General features: G+C 61.6%; 1 protein-coding gene across 11 annotated transcripts in view; it reads right to left on the bottom strand.

Moving 5' to 3' along the window:
• The window catches only part of MYO18A (myosin XVIIIA), a 36,543-nt gene that overhangs the window by 8,620 nt on the left and 11,891 nt on the right, over positions 1–16,032 (bottom strand). For 4 of the 11 annotated variants that reach the window (XM_058854124.1, XM_058854126.1, XM_058854131.1 and 1 more), the window contains exons 5-39: positions 15,808–15,870; positions 15,500–15,604; positions 14,973–15,113; positions 14,387–14,443; positions 13,750–13,837; positions 13,511–13,620; positions 13,256–13,432; positions 12,944–13,154; positions 12,566–12,708; positions 11,788–11,888; positions 11,637–11,700; positions 11,384–11,528; positions 9,972–9,983; positions 9,340–9,516; positions 9,171–9,261; positions 8,891–9,083; positions 8,391–8,477; positions 7,613–7,754; positions 7,257–7,416; positions 6,991–7,177; positions 6,668–6,902; positions 5,743–5,852; positions 5,589–5,654; positions 5,220–5,348; positions 4,623–4,766; positions 3,541–3,630; positions 3,336–3,455; positions 3,148–3,259; positions 2,918–3,045; positions 2,657–2,811; positions 1,420–1,543; positions 1,143–1,343; positions 737–847; positions 315–419; positions 57–203 (exon numbers count right to left, since the gene is read on the bottom strand). In XM_058854124.1, coding sequence (XP_058710107.1) covers positions 57–203; positions 315–419; positions 737–847; positions 1,143–1,343; positions 1,420–1,543; positions 2,657–2,811; positions 2,918–3,045; positions 3,148–3,259; positions 3,336–3,455; positions 3,541–3,630; positions 4,623–4,766; positions 5,220–5,348; positions 5,589–5,654; positions 5,743–5,852; positions 6,668–6,902; positions 6,991–7,177; positions 7,257–7,416; positions 7,613–7,754; positions 8,391–8,477; positions 8,891–9,083; positions 9,171–9,261; positions 9,340–9,516; positions 9,972–9,983; positions 11,384–11,528; positions 11,637–11,700; positions 11,788–11,888; positions 12,566–12,708; positions 12,944–13,154; positions 13,256–13,432; positions 13,511–13,620; positions 13,750–13,837; positions 14,387–14,443; positions 14,973–15,113; positions 15,500–15,604; positions 15,808–15,870 — 4,431 coding nt within the window. Of the gene's footprint in view, positions 1–56; positions 204–314; positions 420–736; positions 848–1,142; positions 1,344–1,419; positions 1,544–2,656; positions 2,812–2,917; positions 3,046–3,147; positions 3,260–3,335; positions 3,456–3,540; positions 3,631–4,622; positions 4,767–5,219; positions 5,349–5,588; positions 5,655–5,742; positions 5,853–6,667; positions 6,903–6,990; positions 7,178–7,256; positions 7,417–7,612; positions 7,755–8,390; positions 8,478–8,890; positions 9,084–9,170; positions 9,517–9,971; positions 9,984–11,383; positions 11,529–11,636; positions 11,701–11,787; positions 11,889–12,565; positions 12,709–12,943; positions 13,155–13,255; positions 13,433–13,510; positions 13,621–13,749; positions 13,838–14,386; positions 14,444–14,972; positions 15,114–15,499; positions 15,605–15,807; positions 15,871–16,032 lie in introns of all 11 variants that reach the window. The other 7 variants (XM_058854123.1, XM_058854122.1, XM_058854128.1 and 4 more) reach the window with 5 other exon arrangements.

Here is a 16,032-nt window from a genome sequence, read left to right as displayed (position 1 = left end):
CAGGGACACCCTGTGTCCCTCAAAGCCTGCAGTATGAGGAGTGTCTAGATGCACACCTGATTCTTGAGCTGGGTGATCTCCCTCTTGCTGGGTGCGTTGTTTTTCAGGTGGTCCAGCATGATCTGAGCATCAGCCAGCAGCGCCTTCGTTCTCTTCAGGTCCCGGCGCAGGCGCTTTTCCGTCTCAAAGTCCCGCTGGTTGGCCTGTGGCAGGGGAAACTTCACCATGGTTCCATGCCAGAGGGGTGTCCACCCCACCATGGCCACCTCAAGGTCCCCAAAGCAAGGCAGGTGCCCAGCTGCCCTTCAACCCACCTGCTCGCTGACAGCAGATAACTTGCTTTCCAGCTCCCGCTTCTCTCTCAGCACCTTCTGCTTGTCCTCATACTCCTCCTCCAGCTGCACCTCCATCTGCTTCAGCTGGGGACAGCCAGGGGGCAGCTGGTCAGGGTGGCGGGGAGGGGTCATGACCCCCCTCCCCACGTGTCCCCTGGGGACACTGGGTGACCCCACGAGCTGGGTGTTTGCACAACCAGAGGCACAGAGCCCGGCATGCACTGGCCTGGGCAGCAGAAGAACTGGTCGGACCCGCTGGGCCGGTGTAGCCGGGCTGTGGTTGGCTGCATGGGAGCTGGGTGCTGCGTGACGGTGCCCGGCTGGCAGCTCCCAGCACCCGGCCAGGGCATGGGGATGCATCCCAGGCCCTCCTGAGCAAAGGGGCCACAGCAGAGCCCTACCTTCTTCTGGCATGACTGCCGGATCTCCTCCACCTCCTCATCACGGCTCTCCACCTCCTTGGCGTGGGTCTGCCGCAGCCTCTCCATCTCCATCTCCAGCCGCAGCTTCGCCTGCAAATGGTGGGGATGTGGTTAGAGCAAAGGGGATGTGGGTACCCCTCCATGGCACTCTCCAGTCACCACTCACCCTGAAAACCCCCCGTTCTGAGGCCAGCTGGGCTGCCCGCCCCATGGTGACCTGCTGGGCCATGGCACGGAGGGCCGGGAGCCGTGTCGGCCGCGGTGATGCCGGGCCTGACGCTGGGCTCAGGGCGACCGCCTCCTCTTCCCAGGCAAGCCTGGCCCAGGTAATAACAGCCCTGCATGAAACCACCCCACCCAGAAACCTCGCCCCTCCCTGCCGTACCTGCTCCAGCATCTGGATGGTTCCAGCCTGCTCATCCAGTTCCTCCTCCTGGTCTTTGACCTTCGCCTCCAGGTCCCTCAGCTGTTTCTTCACCTTGGCCAGGGAGGCTTCATCCTTTGACTCCTGGGAGGAGATGTCCTGCAGCTCTGCCTCCAGCGCCTCTGCCTTCTGTGTCAGCCCTGCGATGTCCGAGTCCTTGTCCTGCAAGAGACGGGGTCACCGTCAGCCCGGGGCACCCAGTGGTTGGGAGGCCGGGGAAGGTCCGGGGGCCACTCACCTCCAGCAGCTGCTTGAGGCCAAAGACCTCAGCCACCAGCACATCCTTCTCTCGGCTCAGCTTCTCCCGCTGCAAGCGTTCCCGCTGTGCCTCCTCATGTGCCTGTGAGAGCTCACTGTCAAACCTGCATGGGGAGAGTGGGGTGAGCACTCAGCACCCCGGGGACTGATCCTCAGCCCTATGCCAGGGGCACTGCACCCAGCCTCCCCTTCCCTCAGCAGCAGGCACTGGGAAGGGCAGTGTGCTGCTGGGTTCTTGTGTGAAACACACTGGTGATGAGTCTTTAATTGCCAGCACGATGGCACGAGTCACTCAGACTCTCCTTATGACGCCTTCACTCCGTGCTAATGGGGAGTGCAGCACCAACCCCAGCAGCACCTCAGCCATTCTCCAGGACCAGCATGTGCCCATGGAACTGTGGCAGCCAATGGCAGGGGCTTGGCTACCCCAAGGGCACACCAAACCCACCAAGGAGGATATGGAGGGGTCTCTAGGAGAGATGGGCTCTTGTGGCACCTTGGCTCCCACAGCTGCATCGCAGTGCTGGGATTCCACGTGACATGGCACCAGTCCCATCCCCAAAGGGGACACACACCCCCCTGGAGCCCCTGTTGAAGGAGTGCTCAGTACAGCCTGTAGCCAAGCAGCACCATGGCAGTCTCTCCCAGTGCCCCTGGGATGGGATCAGCCGGGTTTGCTCTGAAATCACTGCCTTTGGGGCTTGGCAAACAACTCTGCGCTTGAGTTTGTGACCTGCGTTAAACACCTCGGCAGCTAATCCCCATTTTTCCTTGTGCTGGGTAATAAACAGCTGCATTAGCATAGACTCCAATCCGCGGAAATTGAAATTAATTAGATTGGATTCTCTCGCTGTATTTGTGTGTGTGATCATTACCATAATGAGATGAAAGCGTCCCTGCTGCTTAATAACGTTAGCAAACTTTGGGGCTGGGAGAGGGGACGGGATGGCAGCGTGTGCTGAGTGGAGATACAGGGCATTAGCAATCTCCACCATGGAGCATGACCCCACATGGCATCACTAAGCTCTGGGCCCCCCAAAAGGGCATGGGGATCCCCTCCACAACAAACACATCCAACTCAGGCAGCCCCATCCCGCTGGAGACACTTCAGCCAAGTAGGAGCTGGTGAGGTGCCCAAATCCCTGCTAAAATGGTAATGCCACTTCGCCAGAGGCGTGTCCCCCACGTCCCCCTCGCAGTCAGCACACGGTCCCCACCTCCGTTGCTTCTTCTCCAGGTCATGGTTGCGTCCCTGCTGTCCCTCAAGGTGCAGCTTGGTGTCCTGCAGCTCAGCAGCCAGGCGCTGACACTTCTTCTTCAGCTGCTGCAGTGCCCGCTGGCTCTCCTCGCTGTCCGCCTGCAGGTCCGCCAGCTGCAGGCAGGGGCAGGCAATGAGGGCTCTGGGATGCCACCATGTCCCTGCTGTCCTAGCCATGCTGAGAGGACCAGGGAGTCCCCAGAGCTGAGCCCTCACTCACCTTGCGCTCCAGCTGCCTCTTGCCCTGCTGCTCCACCTCCAGCTTGTCCTCCAGCTCCTGCTGCAGCCGTTTCTTGGTGAAGTCAATCTCCCGCACTGCCCGCTCGTATTTCAGCCGCCATTCGCCACCTGTGTGGGGAAACGTGGTCACCAAGGGGCTGTGGGGGTGGCACGGGGAGAGTGGGACACTGCAGGGTGTGCCAGCAGCCAGCACTGGAGGCAGGACAGTACCTGAATCATCATCGTCAAGCTCCCCGTTGAGCTCGGCCGCCCGGATGAGCCGAGCCTCCATCACTTCCATCTCCATCGACTCCATCTGCTTCTTCAGGGCATCGTACTTGGCCTGGGAGGGGACGTGGCTGTGGTGAGCACTTGAAAGGGACAGGAGACACTGCGAGGCCAGGGAGAGGCACATTTACCTGCAGGTCCTTCATCTCCTTCTCAGCCCGCAGCCTCTCAGCTGTCTCAGCGTCCAGCAGCTGGGAGGCAGACTCGCCAGTGTTCCGCTCGTCCGTCAGCTCCGATGTCAGTTCTGTGATCTGGGGGTGGCAGGGACAATGTGACCACGGACTGGGCCAGGCTGGCACGGCACTATGCCCCATCCCAGCAGCGGCAAAGACCTACCCTGCTCTCCAGGCGGTCGCTGTTGAGCCGCAGCTCGTTACGCTCCTTCTCCACCTTCTCGAGTTTGCTCTTCAGCTGCTGGATCTCTTCCTGCAACAGAGCGGGTGGTGAGGGAGGGGGCAGGCGCAGGGAAGAGGCTGGCGGGTAGGAGGCTGGCAGCTCTCTGCCCCTCCCCAGCACCCCCCAGCGCAGGATGGGCAGGGTGGGGGCTCCCCGGGGCTCCTCTCCCTTGCCAAGGGCTGGGCAGGGACTTTCCCCAACCCGCTCCGCTGTCGTGAGCACTTCAACCCCATAAATGGTGTCAGAATACCAGGCAGTCCCAGAAAAGCTGCAGAGGGGTACCCACACCCCCTGGGAGAGGAGGTGGGAGCAAATCTACCCATCAGCCGCTTGCTGAAGGATTTGGGTGCACCCATCCCAGGTGGGGAGGGAGGGGGCCCACCAGGATGCTCAGGGACCACCAGCCAGTGCTGTGGAAGCATGTCTGGCTGCTAACATCTTCCTCCCTCTTCCTCCTGTCCCAGCATAGGCTGGGGGGGCAGCAGGGGGGCCCAAGTGCTCCTGCCCAGGTGCCCCCACCCAGGTGCCTGTCCCCAGCAGGTCAGGGTGAAAGCTGAGCCAGGCAGCAGCTCCGTGCTCAGCGGGTGCAGCAGTGTCTGGTTGCCAGTGTGAACGGAGCCCCCGCATTTGCCTCTCGGCACACGGTTTCATTTCCATTCTCCACGCTTGTAATTGGGCTCAAGCAACAGCCAGCTCTTGACATGCTGATTCACAAATTAGGGAGCAATTCGAGCCTGGCGCTGACGGGGCTCGGGCAGATGTGGTCCTGTGTCTCACCCCATCATGAGTTCCTGCATCCCAACCCACTCTGGGATCCAGTATCCCAACATACCACAGGATACTACATCCCACCCTTCCCTGGGTTTTGCTTCCCACCCCACTGCAGGGTCTTGCATCCCACCCCACCATTAGCTTCTGCATGTGACCCCACCATGGGGTCCTGCATCCCACCCCACTGCAGGGCCATATCCAAGAGTAACGCTCCCCCAAGCCCTCCAGCATGCTCCAGCACCGATACCCACGTCTTTGCCACGAATCTGGTCCTCGGTGAGCTGCACCTCGATGAGGGGTCGCACTGTGGTGAAGAGCTTCCACCAGGGCCAATCCTTCACCCCTTTGTTCTTCTTGATGTTCTTCTGCACGCACCGGATGGCCAAATCCTGGATCTGTGCAGGGCACGGGGTCAGCACGGGGTGTGGGGTCAGCACGGGGCCACCAGCAGGGCAAAGCAAAGTGTGTGGGTGCTCAGCATCCCTGCCAGCACCCCAGCATGCTTCCCTTCGTTAGCATTTGGGCTAATTGCACCAGCAAATCTGCTGTTTGATCCTCTCCAGCCCCTCTAAATGCTAATCCCGGGAAGGTGAGGCGCTGTAAAATGCCTATTTTACACCTTCTCTAATGATAAAAGTAGGAGCTGAAGTGCGGCTTCATCCTTCCACGGCGATGCCCAGCAGCCTCCCTGCCGGTTCCCCCTGGCCCCCCGGTTCCCCCTGGCCCCCCACAGCTCGGGGGGAGGCGGGAGGAGGAGGTGCTGGCCCAGGAGGCGCAGAAAGGCTGCACTGCCCATTTTAGGCGAAATTGTGCAGCAGAGCAGGGAGGGGAGAGTCGCTGGGACGAACCTTTCTCTTCTTGAAGTGCTGCCGTGCCAGGAAGCCCCTGCACGCCGCTTGGAAAAGGGTGATGTTCCTGCTGGTCTGTGTGTCCCGCTGCTCCTCCAGCCTGGCCAGTGATCCAGCCCGGAAGAACACCTGTGGGAGGGAAGCAGGACAGTGATGGGCACCTGCATCCCTCCAGCTACGCCGTGCCACCCTCCCGCTGGTGGGGATGTGTCTCTCCCCTCTGCAGCCACTGCTCCTGCCCCACCATGGGGTTTTATTCCCCAGGCAGGAGGAATGCTGTGGGTGGGAGCAAACAGTGCTGCCCTTTTGCTGTCCCACCGTGCCATGACGCACAGCTCTGCCCACACCCACTGGTGTCAGGCACCATACCCGGCTCAAGCCCATGTGGTAGCTGCTCTTCTCCAGGTCCAGCGATTCCAGGAGCTCCTCCACTGCCTGCAGGGAGGGAAAGGTGTCAGGGCCAGGCACTTTGAGGTGCAGGGCACTCTGGACTGCAGCAGTGACTCTGACATGGGGCACGTACCCGTTTCTCATCTACCACGATGTAGTTGCGCCCATGCTTTTTGGTCAGGTGTGGGGCCAGGACATCAAAGCGCCGCCTGAACTCCGCAAACACCATGTGGTCGGGGTAACCTGGGGAAGCAAGGGAAAGTGGGGCTGTGTGGATGCCCAGGGGATGGCCAGGGACAGCCCCACGTGCCCTGACACGCTGGGGCTCGTGTTTTGGGAAAGCTGACAGGGTCAGCCCATGTGACACAAACTCCCCATGGGGTCAGGCATAGCTGGAATGCCCTTGGCCTCCCCGGGAGGTTTTCCTTGGCTGCATCCTCCAGCAATTTTGGCTGGGATCTGAGAAAAAAGCGGCCAGATCCCTCCTCAGGGGGAGAGCAGCGACACGTGTTGCCTGTGCAAGTCCTGATCTGGCTCCACTCTGAGCCACAGCCAACTCCAGCACTGAGCCTCCATATCTTAATTAACAATGAGGTATTGATGGGGACATTGACCCCGGCACGGTCTGCGGGTCACAGCCATTGATGCAGGAGGTGTGCAGGTGGCATAGATTTCCAATCATGGCAGGAGGGCCCAGCCTCCAAGCAATAAACCCTCAGCCGCGTGGCTGGCCAGCCAATGTATCGATAAATGCTTTGCTGAGCACAACCCAGAGGCTCTCGTTCCAGTGGGACAGGGGCTGGATGCCAATGGGATTGCTGCCAGGAACCAGTGGCACCAAGGCAGACGCCCAATTAAGGCCATGCCTGTCCCCAGTGTAAGATAACAGCCCAGCAGGAGAGCGGGGACAGGGACAGGACCGCCCTGGGTGAGGCTCCACAGTTCACAGCAAGGGCACGTGCTGAAGGGATTCCTGGGGGGGTCTTTGGCTCTCCAGCGAGAAGATGCAGCCAGGACCTCCGTGTTGTCCATCCCCTGGTGCTGGTGCCAGGGCTCACCTTGGCGGTACATGCGGAGGGCGTCGAGCAGGCGGGAGCCGCGGAGCTGGGCACGCAGGAGGGGCACGTCCAGCTGCATCAGCCCGGCCTCACAGTGCTCTGCCGGCAGCTCCAGCTCGCTGCCACTCACCCGCCGGCACAGCACAGCCTGGGGGTCCCCGCTGCCCCCCGCCTTGGGCAGGAAGCAATGCACAAAGTGGAGCTTGGACTTCTTGATGCTGTCGATGAGGGCATCCTGTGGGTGTGGCAGAGCAGGGTGAGCAGTGACGTGCAGAGATGCCCCAGCCAGATGTGGTGATCCCCCTCGGCATCCCCTCACTCACCACTTGCAGCTTGATCTGGATGCAGAGGGATTTCTTCTTGACGGCAGCCACGCCGGTGGTGAAAGTCTTGCGCATGCTGGTGGCCCGGCGCAGGGCCAGCTGGGAGCCCCCCTCCAGCCCCGCCACCGAGCCCGACAGCACCAGCGCCGAGCCACCGCGCCCAGAAAACAGGCTGCTGATCACCTTCCTGCAGGGCACAGAGGGCATGTCACCCCCCAGCGTCACCTCTCCCCCCTGCCATGCTCCCACCCCAGGACCCTGCTCACTTCTGGGACTCCTGCAGTAGGACAGAGGCGTTTTGGGAGGCTGGGTTGTGCTTGACGTAGTTGAGCCATCCCGTAGCGTCGTACTCCACCCAGTTGGTCCCTGAGTTGTGTCCCAGGAGGAAGTGCCGGGGCTTGTCACTGGGGAGTAGTGGGTTGTGCCCTGCAGGGAAACACAGAACCAGTGGGCACAGCCCTGGGGACCAGTGTTTCACTGGGACATGTCACAGAATCCCAGAATGGCTTGGGCTGGAAGGCCGAAAGATCTCTCATTTCAAGCCCCCAGGGACATCTTCCACTAGAGAGGTTGTTTCAGGTCTAATGGACACATCTCCATGGTCCCAGGCGCCCCTCCATACCTTTTTTGCCCCCTTCCTGGGGCCCGTAGTAGGAGAAGAGCCGCTCCAGCAAGGTGTCCTCGTTGCCCCCTGGCTGCAGCGCTTCCTCCTCCAGAAGCCACAGCAGCCCCCGCGCCTCGTCCGTGCGGGCCAGAGACCGGACCTGCAGGGTCACCACGTTGGGAGCCAGTCTGGCACACCAGGGTCCCCCAGGACAGAGACATGGGGTGACACAGGGCTTTGGGCCACCCAGGGAGCACACAACCTCATACGGTATGAGAGGGCTGCTGATTAGTGGATTTAGTGATTCCCTTCCCAGAAGGGAAAGAGTGCATATGGGACACTCTGGCAGTGCATCTCACTGAGGTGGGGAATGCAGTGCTGGGCTGAAACCCAGCACAGGGATGGTGCCAGCAGCACCCCTGGTCTCTGCAGCCTTCTCCAGGAGGGACTAGAGGACCCCAGGGATTGGAGAACCTTGGGGATCCATGGACACTAGGAACCTGAGCACCTTGGAGACCAGAGCATCCCGGCAACCAGAGCACTTTGAGGACTGGAGCACCCCAGAAATCACACACAGTCTCCAGGCCCCCTGCCCTCTGCACAGGCAGCTCCCAGGACAAGAGGGAAGAACCATGCTGGGTGCACCAGGTATGTGGGCTGCACACACACTTGCACCCATGCTCTCATGGCCAAGCATTCAGGACAGCCCCTTTCCTTCCCCTCTACCACCAAAATCCCAAAAAGCTGCCCATCTGCTGCCACAATGAGGCTGGAAGGAAGAGTGGAAGGTGCTTACCAGTGCCTGGTGTGAGGACTGGTCCACAGCAGCTATGGAGCCAGAGCAGCTGGGCTCAGCATCAGCCAGGGCAAGCTCTATGTTCTCCTGGTGAGGGGGAACAGAGGCAGGTGAGTGCCCACACTGCAGAGTAGCAGTGATAGGGAGTGAGAGCCCATCAGGGTGTTGGTCTTGATGGGGTGATGTGGAGTGCTAAGGGAGGACCAGGACACATGGAAGGGTCCCCATGGGCTGTCAGTGCTGAGATGGAGAAGAAGCATCACCACCACCCACAGCCACTCCACCACCTCCCAGCCCAGCCCCGCTGTGCTGTGCTCCATAGCTATCACAGGAGCTTTGGGGAAAGCCCTGGGCACTGAGCATCGTGTCAGAACTGCTTTGGTTTGTCTGGTCCAGTGACCACTGGGTAAGAAATCAGGGGGAACACACAGGAATTGTTCACATGGGTATGGGAGGGCAGGAATGGAGGAGGCAATGGCAGCCCTGGGTGTCCCTGGTACCTCCTTGTATCTCTCCAGCTCGCGGGCAAAGGTGCGCTGGTGGAAGAGCTGCTGCAGGCGCTCCTGGGCATAGTTGTGGCAGAGCTCCTCGAAGGTGGCTCCCCGACTTTGCCCCGCCAGCTCGGGGTTCTGTGCCCCAGGGGTGTCCACCACTGTCACGGAGCACACCGAGTGCTGGCTCGACTTCAGCGCCCTGGGGGGAGCACAAAGGGACATAGTGGGGTCAGTGGGTGCTGCCAGGCACCCCCCCTGCTCTCCTGCTGGCCCCCCCAGCACATACCTGTTGAGGAGGGAGATGAGGAGTGTGAAGAGCTCGGAGTACAAGCCAGCTGCCATGGCCTCCAGGCACTCCAGCGCCGTCAGCTTGGGACCTGGCCAAAGCAAGCCTGAGTGTCCCGAGCCCGGCATCCCCCGGAGCCATCCGCTGTCCCCCCTGTACCTCACCCTACCTGTGCCACTGTCCCCCAGGGGAGACTCATCGGGGCCCTGGCGGAAGGAGGTGGAGCGCTGCAGGGTGCCCTTGGACTGGTGCTTGAAGATGGCAGAGGAGAGCTCCTCCAGGCTGCAGCCCAGCAGGTACGCGGCTTTCTGAGCCCACTCGTGCCGTGCAAACTGCTTCCTCCCAGCTGAAGGGTGGAGAAGGGGGTTCAGGGCCAGGCAGGGCACTCCCAAAAATGGGGAGCGTTTCCAAACAGGCCTGAGATGATCATAGGGACCCACAGAGCAGGTTGGGGATGATGGGCACAGTGGGAACACGCGTTTTAGGGTTTGAAGAGACAGAGATATTTGGGGTCTAAGAGGAGATGGGGGTGAATGGCTTTGTGCTGCTGCAGGGTGGAGCCTGAAGCCACACTGGTGTGGAGCACAGACCCTTTGCCACCACTACCCAGGGACCTCTGAGGCTCTGAGCCACCCCACGTGGGGACACGTCCCTGCTTGGTGACAGCTGCAATGCAGCCAGGCAGACACAGACACGGACGCACGGAGCAGGTTAACGGTGACACACAGGGACACGGAAGCGGGATGAGGGTGGCACGGGGGAGGGGGGAGCCAGAGATACACGTGGAGAACGGGACTTTACCTTCGTCGGCGTCTGCATTGCAAAGGGCAGCATGCACCATGCAAACAGAGACAGGGGTTAGAAACAACGGCGCGCGACGGCACGGGAACGCCCTCCTGCCACCATGCCACTGCACATGCCATGCCTGCCCCCTCCCCAGGCACCACTGCAGTGACAAACCCTGACCGGCGTGGGGATCCCTTCCCTTTGAGCCCCCCACACCATGGGCACCGCTGGGGAGCAGCTCAGCTCTGCCCCAGGGCAAGAGGAATCACTTTTGGATCCAGCCCGGGGCCAAGGAAATTGTGGGGTTGGTGCAACTCAGCTGACTCTGAGCACTCCCAGTGTCCACGAAGTGCAGGGGAGGCTTCAGCAGCAAGCAGCACAGATCTGGGGGTGGGATGCCTGCCTCGAACAGGAAGCAGCAGTGCTTTCCCCCACAGCAGGATCTGGGGTTCCCCCCATAGCAGGCTCCCATGGAGAGGCTCTGGAGTTGCCTGAGCATCCTGCTGTGGTGGCTGCAGCGGGGCCCTGCTGCCCTCTAGTGCCCTGAGAGCACCCCATGGGCCAGCCCTGTGCCCCACTGTGCATCCAGACCCCTCTGGTCTCTCTCTCTTCATCCCCAGATCATCTTTTACCGCAGGGCTGCAAATCCCCTGGGTGCAGCCACCAGCTCCAGGTGCCCATTTTGGGGGTGACATGCCCAGCTCTCCCACCAGCATGCAGCACCACAGGGGCTTCTGGCACAACAGGCAGAAAGAGAAGCCACAGGGGGAGAAGAGCAGCCCCCAAAGCCAAATTTGCCATCCCCAGGAATGGAGAGCAAAGCTGGAGCTGTGGGAGACTCACGCCCATGGTGAGCACTGTGTGCCAGAGCAGCCCTGCCCCACATCACCAATGGTGCTGACAGGACTGGGCTGGGACTCCTCACAAGCAGCAGGCAAATTTGGGGCTGCCAGGACCCAGCCAGGGTCAAGGCTGGTCCCAGCACACCAACAGCATCCCAAGTCCCCATTTCAGCCTCCAAATAAGCACTGCATGGCACCCCCCAGAGCAGAGCCCTCCCCACTCCCATTACCAGCTCCATCTGCCAGTGGGTCTGCGAGGACGGAGGGAAAGGTGTTACACTGGGAATGGGGGACACTCCCCCAGTTGCCTCCACCCAGGCCCCCACTCCCCCAAGTTGGCAGGGGCCAGCCCAGGGTCTGACCATGCTCAATTCCCAGCAGTTAATGAGACCACCCAGACTGTGGGGACAAAGTTGGGTACCCCAGAGCACTCAGGGTGGCAGGGCACTGTCCCTGAGCCAACACAGCCTCCCACCCTCTCCCCCAGGGCTTGGCTGCACTGCAAGCTGTTTGCAAGATGCCCATGGAACCCCCCACATGCATCAGTCTCAAACCTCCCCTGGTTAATGGCTCCCAGTTTGTTACCTTTGGTTGCCCCGGCAGCTCCCAGATGGTAAATGGCCCCCAGGATGAGCCAGAAGGCTTTCTGCTCATCTCCTGAGATGCCCATCACCTTCATGGCTGCCAGGAGCTTGCTGAACTGCTGGGTTGCCTTCTGCTTTTCCTCCGGCTGTGGAAAACAAGAGGAGCCACTGGTTTGGGAGCCTAGCTCCGCATCCCCCTGCACTCAAAGGGGCCAGAGACCCTCATCTTCCCCTACACCCCCCACAACACCAACCTTGGAGGGGGGCACGATGCCAAAGACATTGTTCTCTGCCAGGTGGTTGAAGTGAAGCTCAGTCCTGCAGGGATAAACACCACGATTGGCCCCATGGGGGAGGTCCCAGGGACACCCCCACGATGGAGGCCGTGCCATCCCCCCAGCTCACCGCAGGGTGCTGTCAGAGCAGGCCAGCAGGTAGTAGAAGACATTGAAGGTGGTCTCATTGGCCGGGCGCCGGGCCACACGCAGCTTCTCCAGCAGCAGTGTCTGGCAGAGGTGGGACAGTTGGGAACTGTCCCCAAGTGCTCCAATCCCACCAAGACCCCCCAGCCCACCCCAGCCTTATTCTTGCTGCCTGCCCAGGGTCCTCACAGAGATGTGAGGGTCTCCCTCCCACTGCAGGGCATCATGTGAATGCAAACATCACCCAAGCAGCCCATGAGCATCTCTCCTTGGTGAAGAGCACAGAGTATGTCTCCTGGATTTTTAGGGCTCTGCTGCTATCACAGCAGAGAGGTGTCTGGAAGACACATCCCCTGTTTTTGGGACTAACTCAGCAAGGACAGGGAGCCCATCTGATCTGGGTGTGAACAAGGATGAGAGCAGGATGGCAGGCTGCTGAGCACTGCGAGCATGACTGGGGATCTGTGGCAGAGCTTGCAGTGTAGGAAACACCAGGAGAATCATGGAATGGTTTGGACTGGAAGGCATCTGAAAGATCAAGGAGTTCTAAACCCCTGCCATGGGCAAGGACACTTCCCCCCATCCCAGGTTGCTCCAAGCCCTGTCCAACCTGGCCTTGAACCCTGCCACAGGGGATGGGGCAGTTACAGCTTCTCTGGACAACACTTGTGTGAGGATGGACTGGCTCCCACACCACAGGGAGCCACGCTGGCAAGGATGGACCAGCTCCTATGCTGGGGGGACCACCCTGGTCCCCTCACCTGTACAGAGGCAGACGCCACCTGCCCAGCCTGGTCGAAGTCCAGAGAGATGATCTGGGAGAAGCGGGTGGCGTTGCCATTCATGCCGGTGCTGCTATTGCCAAAAGCCTCCAGGATGGTGTAGAGAGCCTGCCACTTCTCCGCTGCGGGAAGAGAAGCGGGGCAGTGCAGGGGCTGTGCGGTGGGCAGGGGGCCAGAGCCGGTTGGGCAGGTGCTCCCTTGCACCGCAGCAGCCCCAGGAGCGCGGCAAAGGCACGGGCGTGACGCAGTGCCAGCCCGTTTGGCGCGTGTTCGGCCGCTGCCACGTGCGTGGGGCTGTGACCACAAAGCGAGGGGTGTGTGCAGGCAGGACAAAGGGACACCCACAAAGGGACTCACCGGAGAAGACCTTGCCGGTGCTGCCAGCGATGGTGGCAAGGTACTGGACCAGGTGCTGGCAGTTGGTGGTTTTGCCGCTGCCGCTGGCACCCAGCAGGACGATGGCCTGGTCCTGGCGGCTCATCAGCATGCTGCGGTACGCGGCCTGCGCCACCGCGTAGATGTGCGGGGAGGTGTCCTCCCTGCGGCACCCCTTGAACATGTGCATCACCTGATGGAGACGGGGAGAGTCAGCGCTCTGCTACCCCCTCCACACCCTCTGCGCGGTGCCAGCTGCTTGTCCCCTCCGGTGTCCCCCCACAACAGCGTCACCTTCTCAGAGTACATGGAGGGGGAGCTCAGCGGGTTGATGATGACCATGGTGGGCCCGGCGTAGGTGTGCAGGAGGTTGCCACCGTAGCGCTGGCGCAGCGTGTGCAGTGTGCTGGACTCGTTGAGGTAGAGGAGGCTGGCGAGGTCCTCCACACGGTCACAGGACGGGGGGTTTGCCTGTCAGCGAGGTTGAGGTGGGGCAGGTCAGGCAGGGAACGGGGATCTGCCCCGCTGGCCCTCACCCTGCAGCCCTACCTTCTCCACATCATCCTCCTCCACCTCCAGGATGGCTCCATCGTGGTCCAGTTTCACCTTCACTTTGCCCTCGGGGAGGGGACTGCCCACCTCTGGCCGCAGCTGGCTGCCTGTGAGGGTCACAGGGCACTCAGAGGGGCCACGCTGGCAGCCCCCAGGGACACCGCAGTGGGGTCAGGGAGGCTCGCTGAGCCACAGGAGGGATGGGGTGCTGTGTCCCAGCAGTGCCCCTGGCTCACCCAAGGAGAAGCCATCCCTGTGCACCAGCCACACCTTCTCGGTCTCGTACCAGGCCTCTTCAGCTGCTATCTGCTCCTCTGACTTGGCCTGTGAGACAGCAGATGTGGAGAGGTTGTGGTGACCTGCCCCCCTGGCCTGTCTCACCCCTTCCCCTCATTCCTGGGGCTGGAAGGAGCAGGGCTGACTGGCCACAGGGCCATGTGCTGAACAGCCAGGCCACCTCCACAAGCCACAAACCCTCCCAGCACGTGCCCCTGGTTTGTCTGCTGGGGACCGCAGTGGGCGTAGGGCTGCAGAGACCACCAGGGTCCTGTCACAGCTTGGGGCAGACACAAAGACACAGTGACCCCCCGACACATTCACCACAGCCACCTCGGGGGAGCCTGGAGGGGCCAAGCTCCCAAACCACAGCCCTGAGAGCAGGCACCCATGCCAGCCACGTGTCAGGATGCAGGGACACCAGACATGCTATGGGGACATGCTGCAGGGACATGCTGCAGGGACACAGGACACACTGAGGCGTGTAATGGAGGCACACAGGACGTGGCACAGGGCTCTGACACGGGACAGGCTGGTGGCCAGCACAGTGGGGATGTCCCTGGAACAAGGAGAGCAGGACGAGCCCCAAAGCCAAACCTGAGCTGCAGCAGGGACGGGGTCAAGGGGAGCTGTCGGCGCATCGTCCGCTGGACCCTGGCGAGGCCGAGAGACGGCAGTGAAGGCGAGAAGGGCTCAGCCCTGCCCCGCACACAGCACGGAAAGAGGCGAGGGGCAGTGAGCGGAGGCAAAGCACCGCCGTGCCAAGCCCTGCGGGCACTCCTCGTGCCACGGCCACCACTGTGGACAGTGGGGTGGCAAGTCCAGTGCAGTTCTGGACAGACACAGAGCTGGGAATGACACTGGCCACGAGGCCATGCTGCCAAAGCCCTGGGGCTGGGGGTCACTGCACTGACCCCGCTCTGAGCTCCGCCAGCACCACGTGCCACAGCTGCTTCAGCACAAGCCATGCGTCCTGCCTGTGCCAGCACTCTGCCCCTTCATACCCTGCTCCACACCCCTGCCCGCCCCAGCTGTGCCACCTCCACTGAGAGAACCCTCCTGGTACATCTGGCCTCCCGGCATGACCTCGCTGGGGAGGGGAGAGGCACCCAGCCCCGGCTGCCCTGGCACCCGCCGGCCCCACGGCAGCCCAGGGAGCAGGGTGGGATGGGGAAAGCCTTACACTCCAGCACGAGGCGCGGGCGCAGACGCCAGCCCAGCGGCAGACAGAGGATGGCGGGGGGTCGCTGGTGGAGGCAGAGGGCTCCTGAGGACAGGGGTACAGTACCTGGCTGGGTGCCGAGGCGGAGGTGGTGGGGTCCAGCTAACGGCAGCAAGGAAGGAGGAGAGAAAGGAGAGAGGGGGTGAGAGGCATAGAGCAGAAGCAGCATCCTGACAAGGCACAGGGCCCTAGCATGGCCATGATCACACAGCACCACCAGGACATCATCCATCCCAGCCACCACAGTGTGCACTACAGGGATGCTGGCAGTTCCCCATCCTCAGCATGTCTGGGCAATGATCCCCAAACCCACCAACAGCCCTGGTCATCCATTCCCTGTTGCCAGTGCCACCCAGAAATGGACCACGGGGTTGGCAGCCAAACACAGGGATACAGTCACCGTGTGCAGAGCACATGGCACGTCCTGGGCAGCCACACACTGCCCATGCCTCCCTGTCCCTGGGAAGGCGACACACAAGCACCAAAACCTCTGGAATTACAGAAGTGGTGAAGATCCTCTCCAGCCGGAGCTGCGCCTCCTCAGACGGGCTCAGCAGGGATACCGGGCCAGGGGAAGCAGGGCCAGGGGCAGCCTGGAGGCAGAGCACCATTAGCCCCAAGCCAGCTGCCCCCCAGCCCTCACAGCCCTGGCACATGGACACCAGCAGGGCCATTGCAAAGGCTTTCCCAGCCCTGCAGTCCATGAGTGCTTGGGGTGGGTCCCAGGATGAAGGCACAATTGGGTACCAGCGTGTACCCACAGTGTCCAGGGACATGGGTCACCACTCCTACACACCTGCTGGGGAGCAGCCGGGACATTTTTCACAGGGGTCGGCCGCTTCTCACTGGTCTGCAGCTTCTTCTCCACATGAAATGGAGGGGAGACAAGGGGCAGCATGATGGAGTGGCCACAGCACACACGACCGCCCCAAAAAAGTGACTCCCACCCACACCACACATCTCAAAACCACTGCAAACCATGCAGGTGAGCTCACACCATGCTGCACTGGGGGCACAACCC

Source organism: Poecile atricapillus, chromosome 21 (assembly GCF_030490865.1).
Source record: "Poecile atricapillus isolate bPoeAtr1 chromosome 21, bPoeAtr1.hap1, whole genome shotgun sequence".
Taxonomy (NCBI): Eukaryota; Metazoa; Chordata; class Aves; order Passeriformes; family Paridae; genus Poecile; species Poecile atricapillus.
Note: the sequence above shows the minus strand (reverse complement) of the source record. Positions and strands in the feature narration are given on the sequence as shown.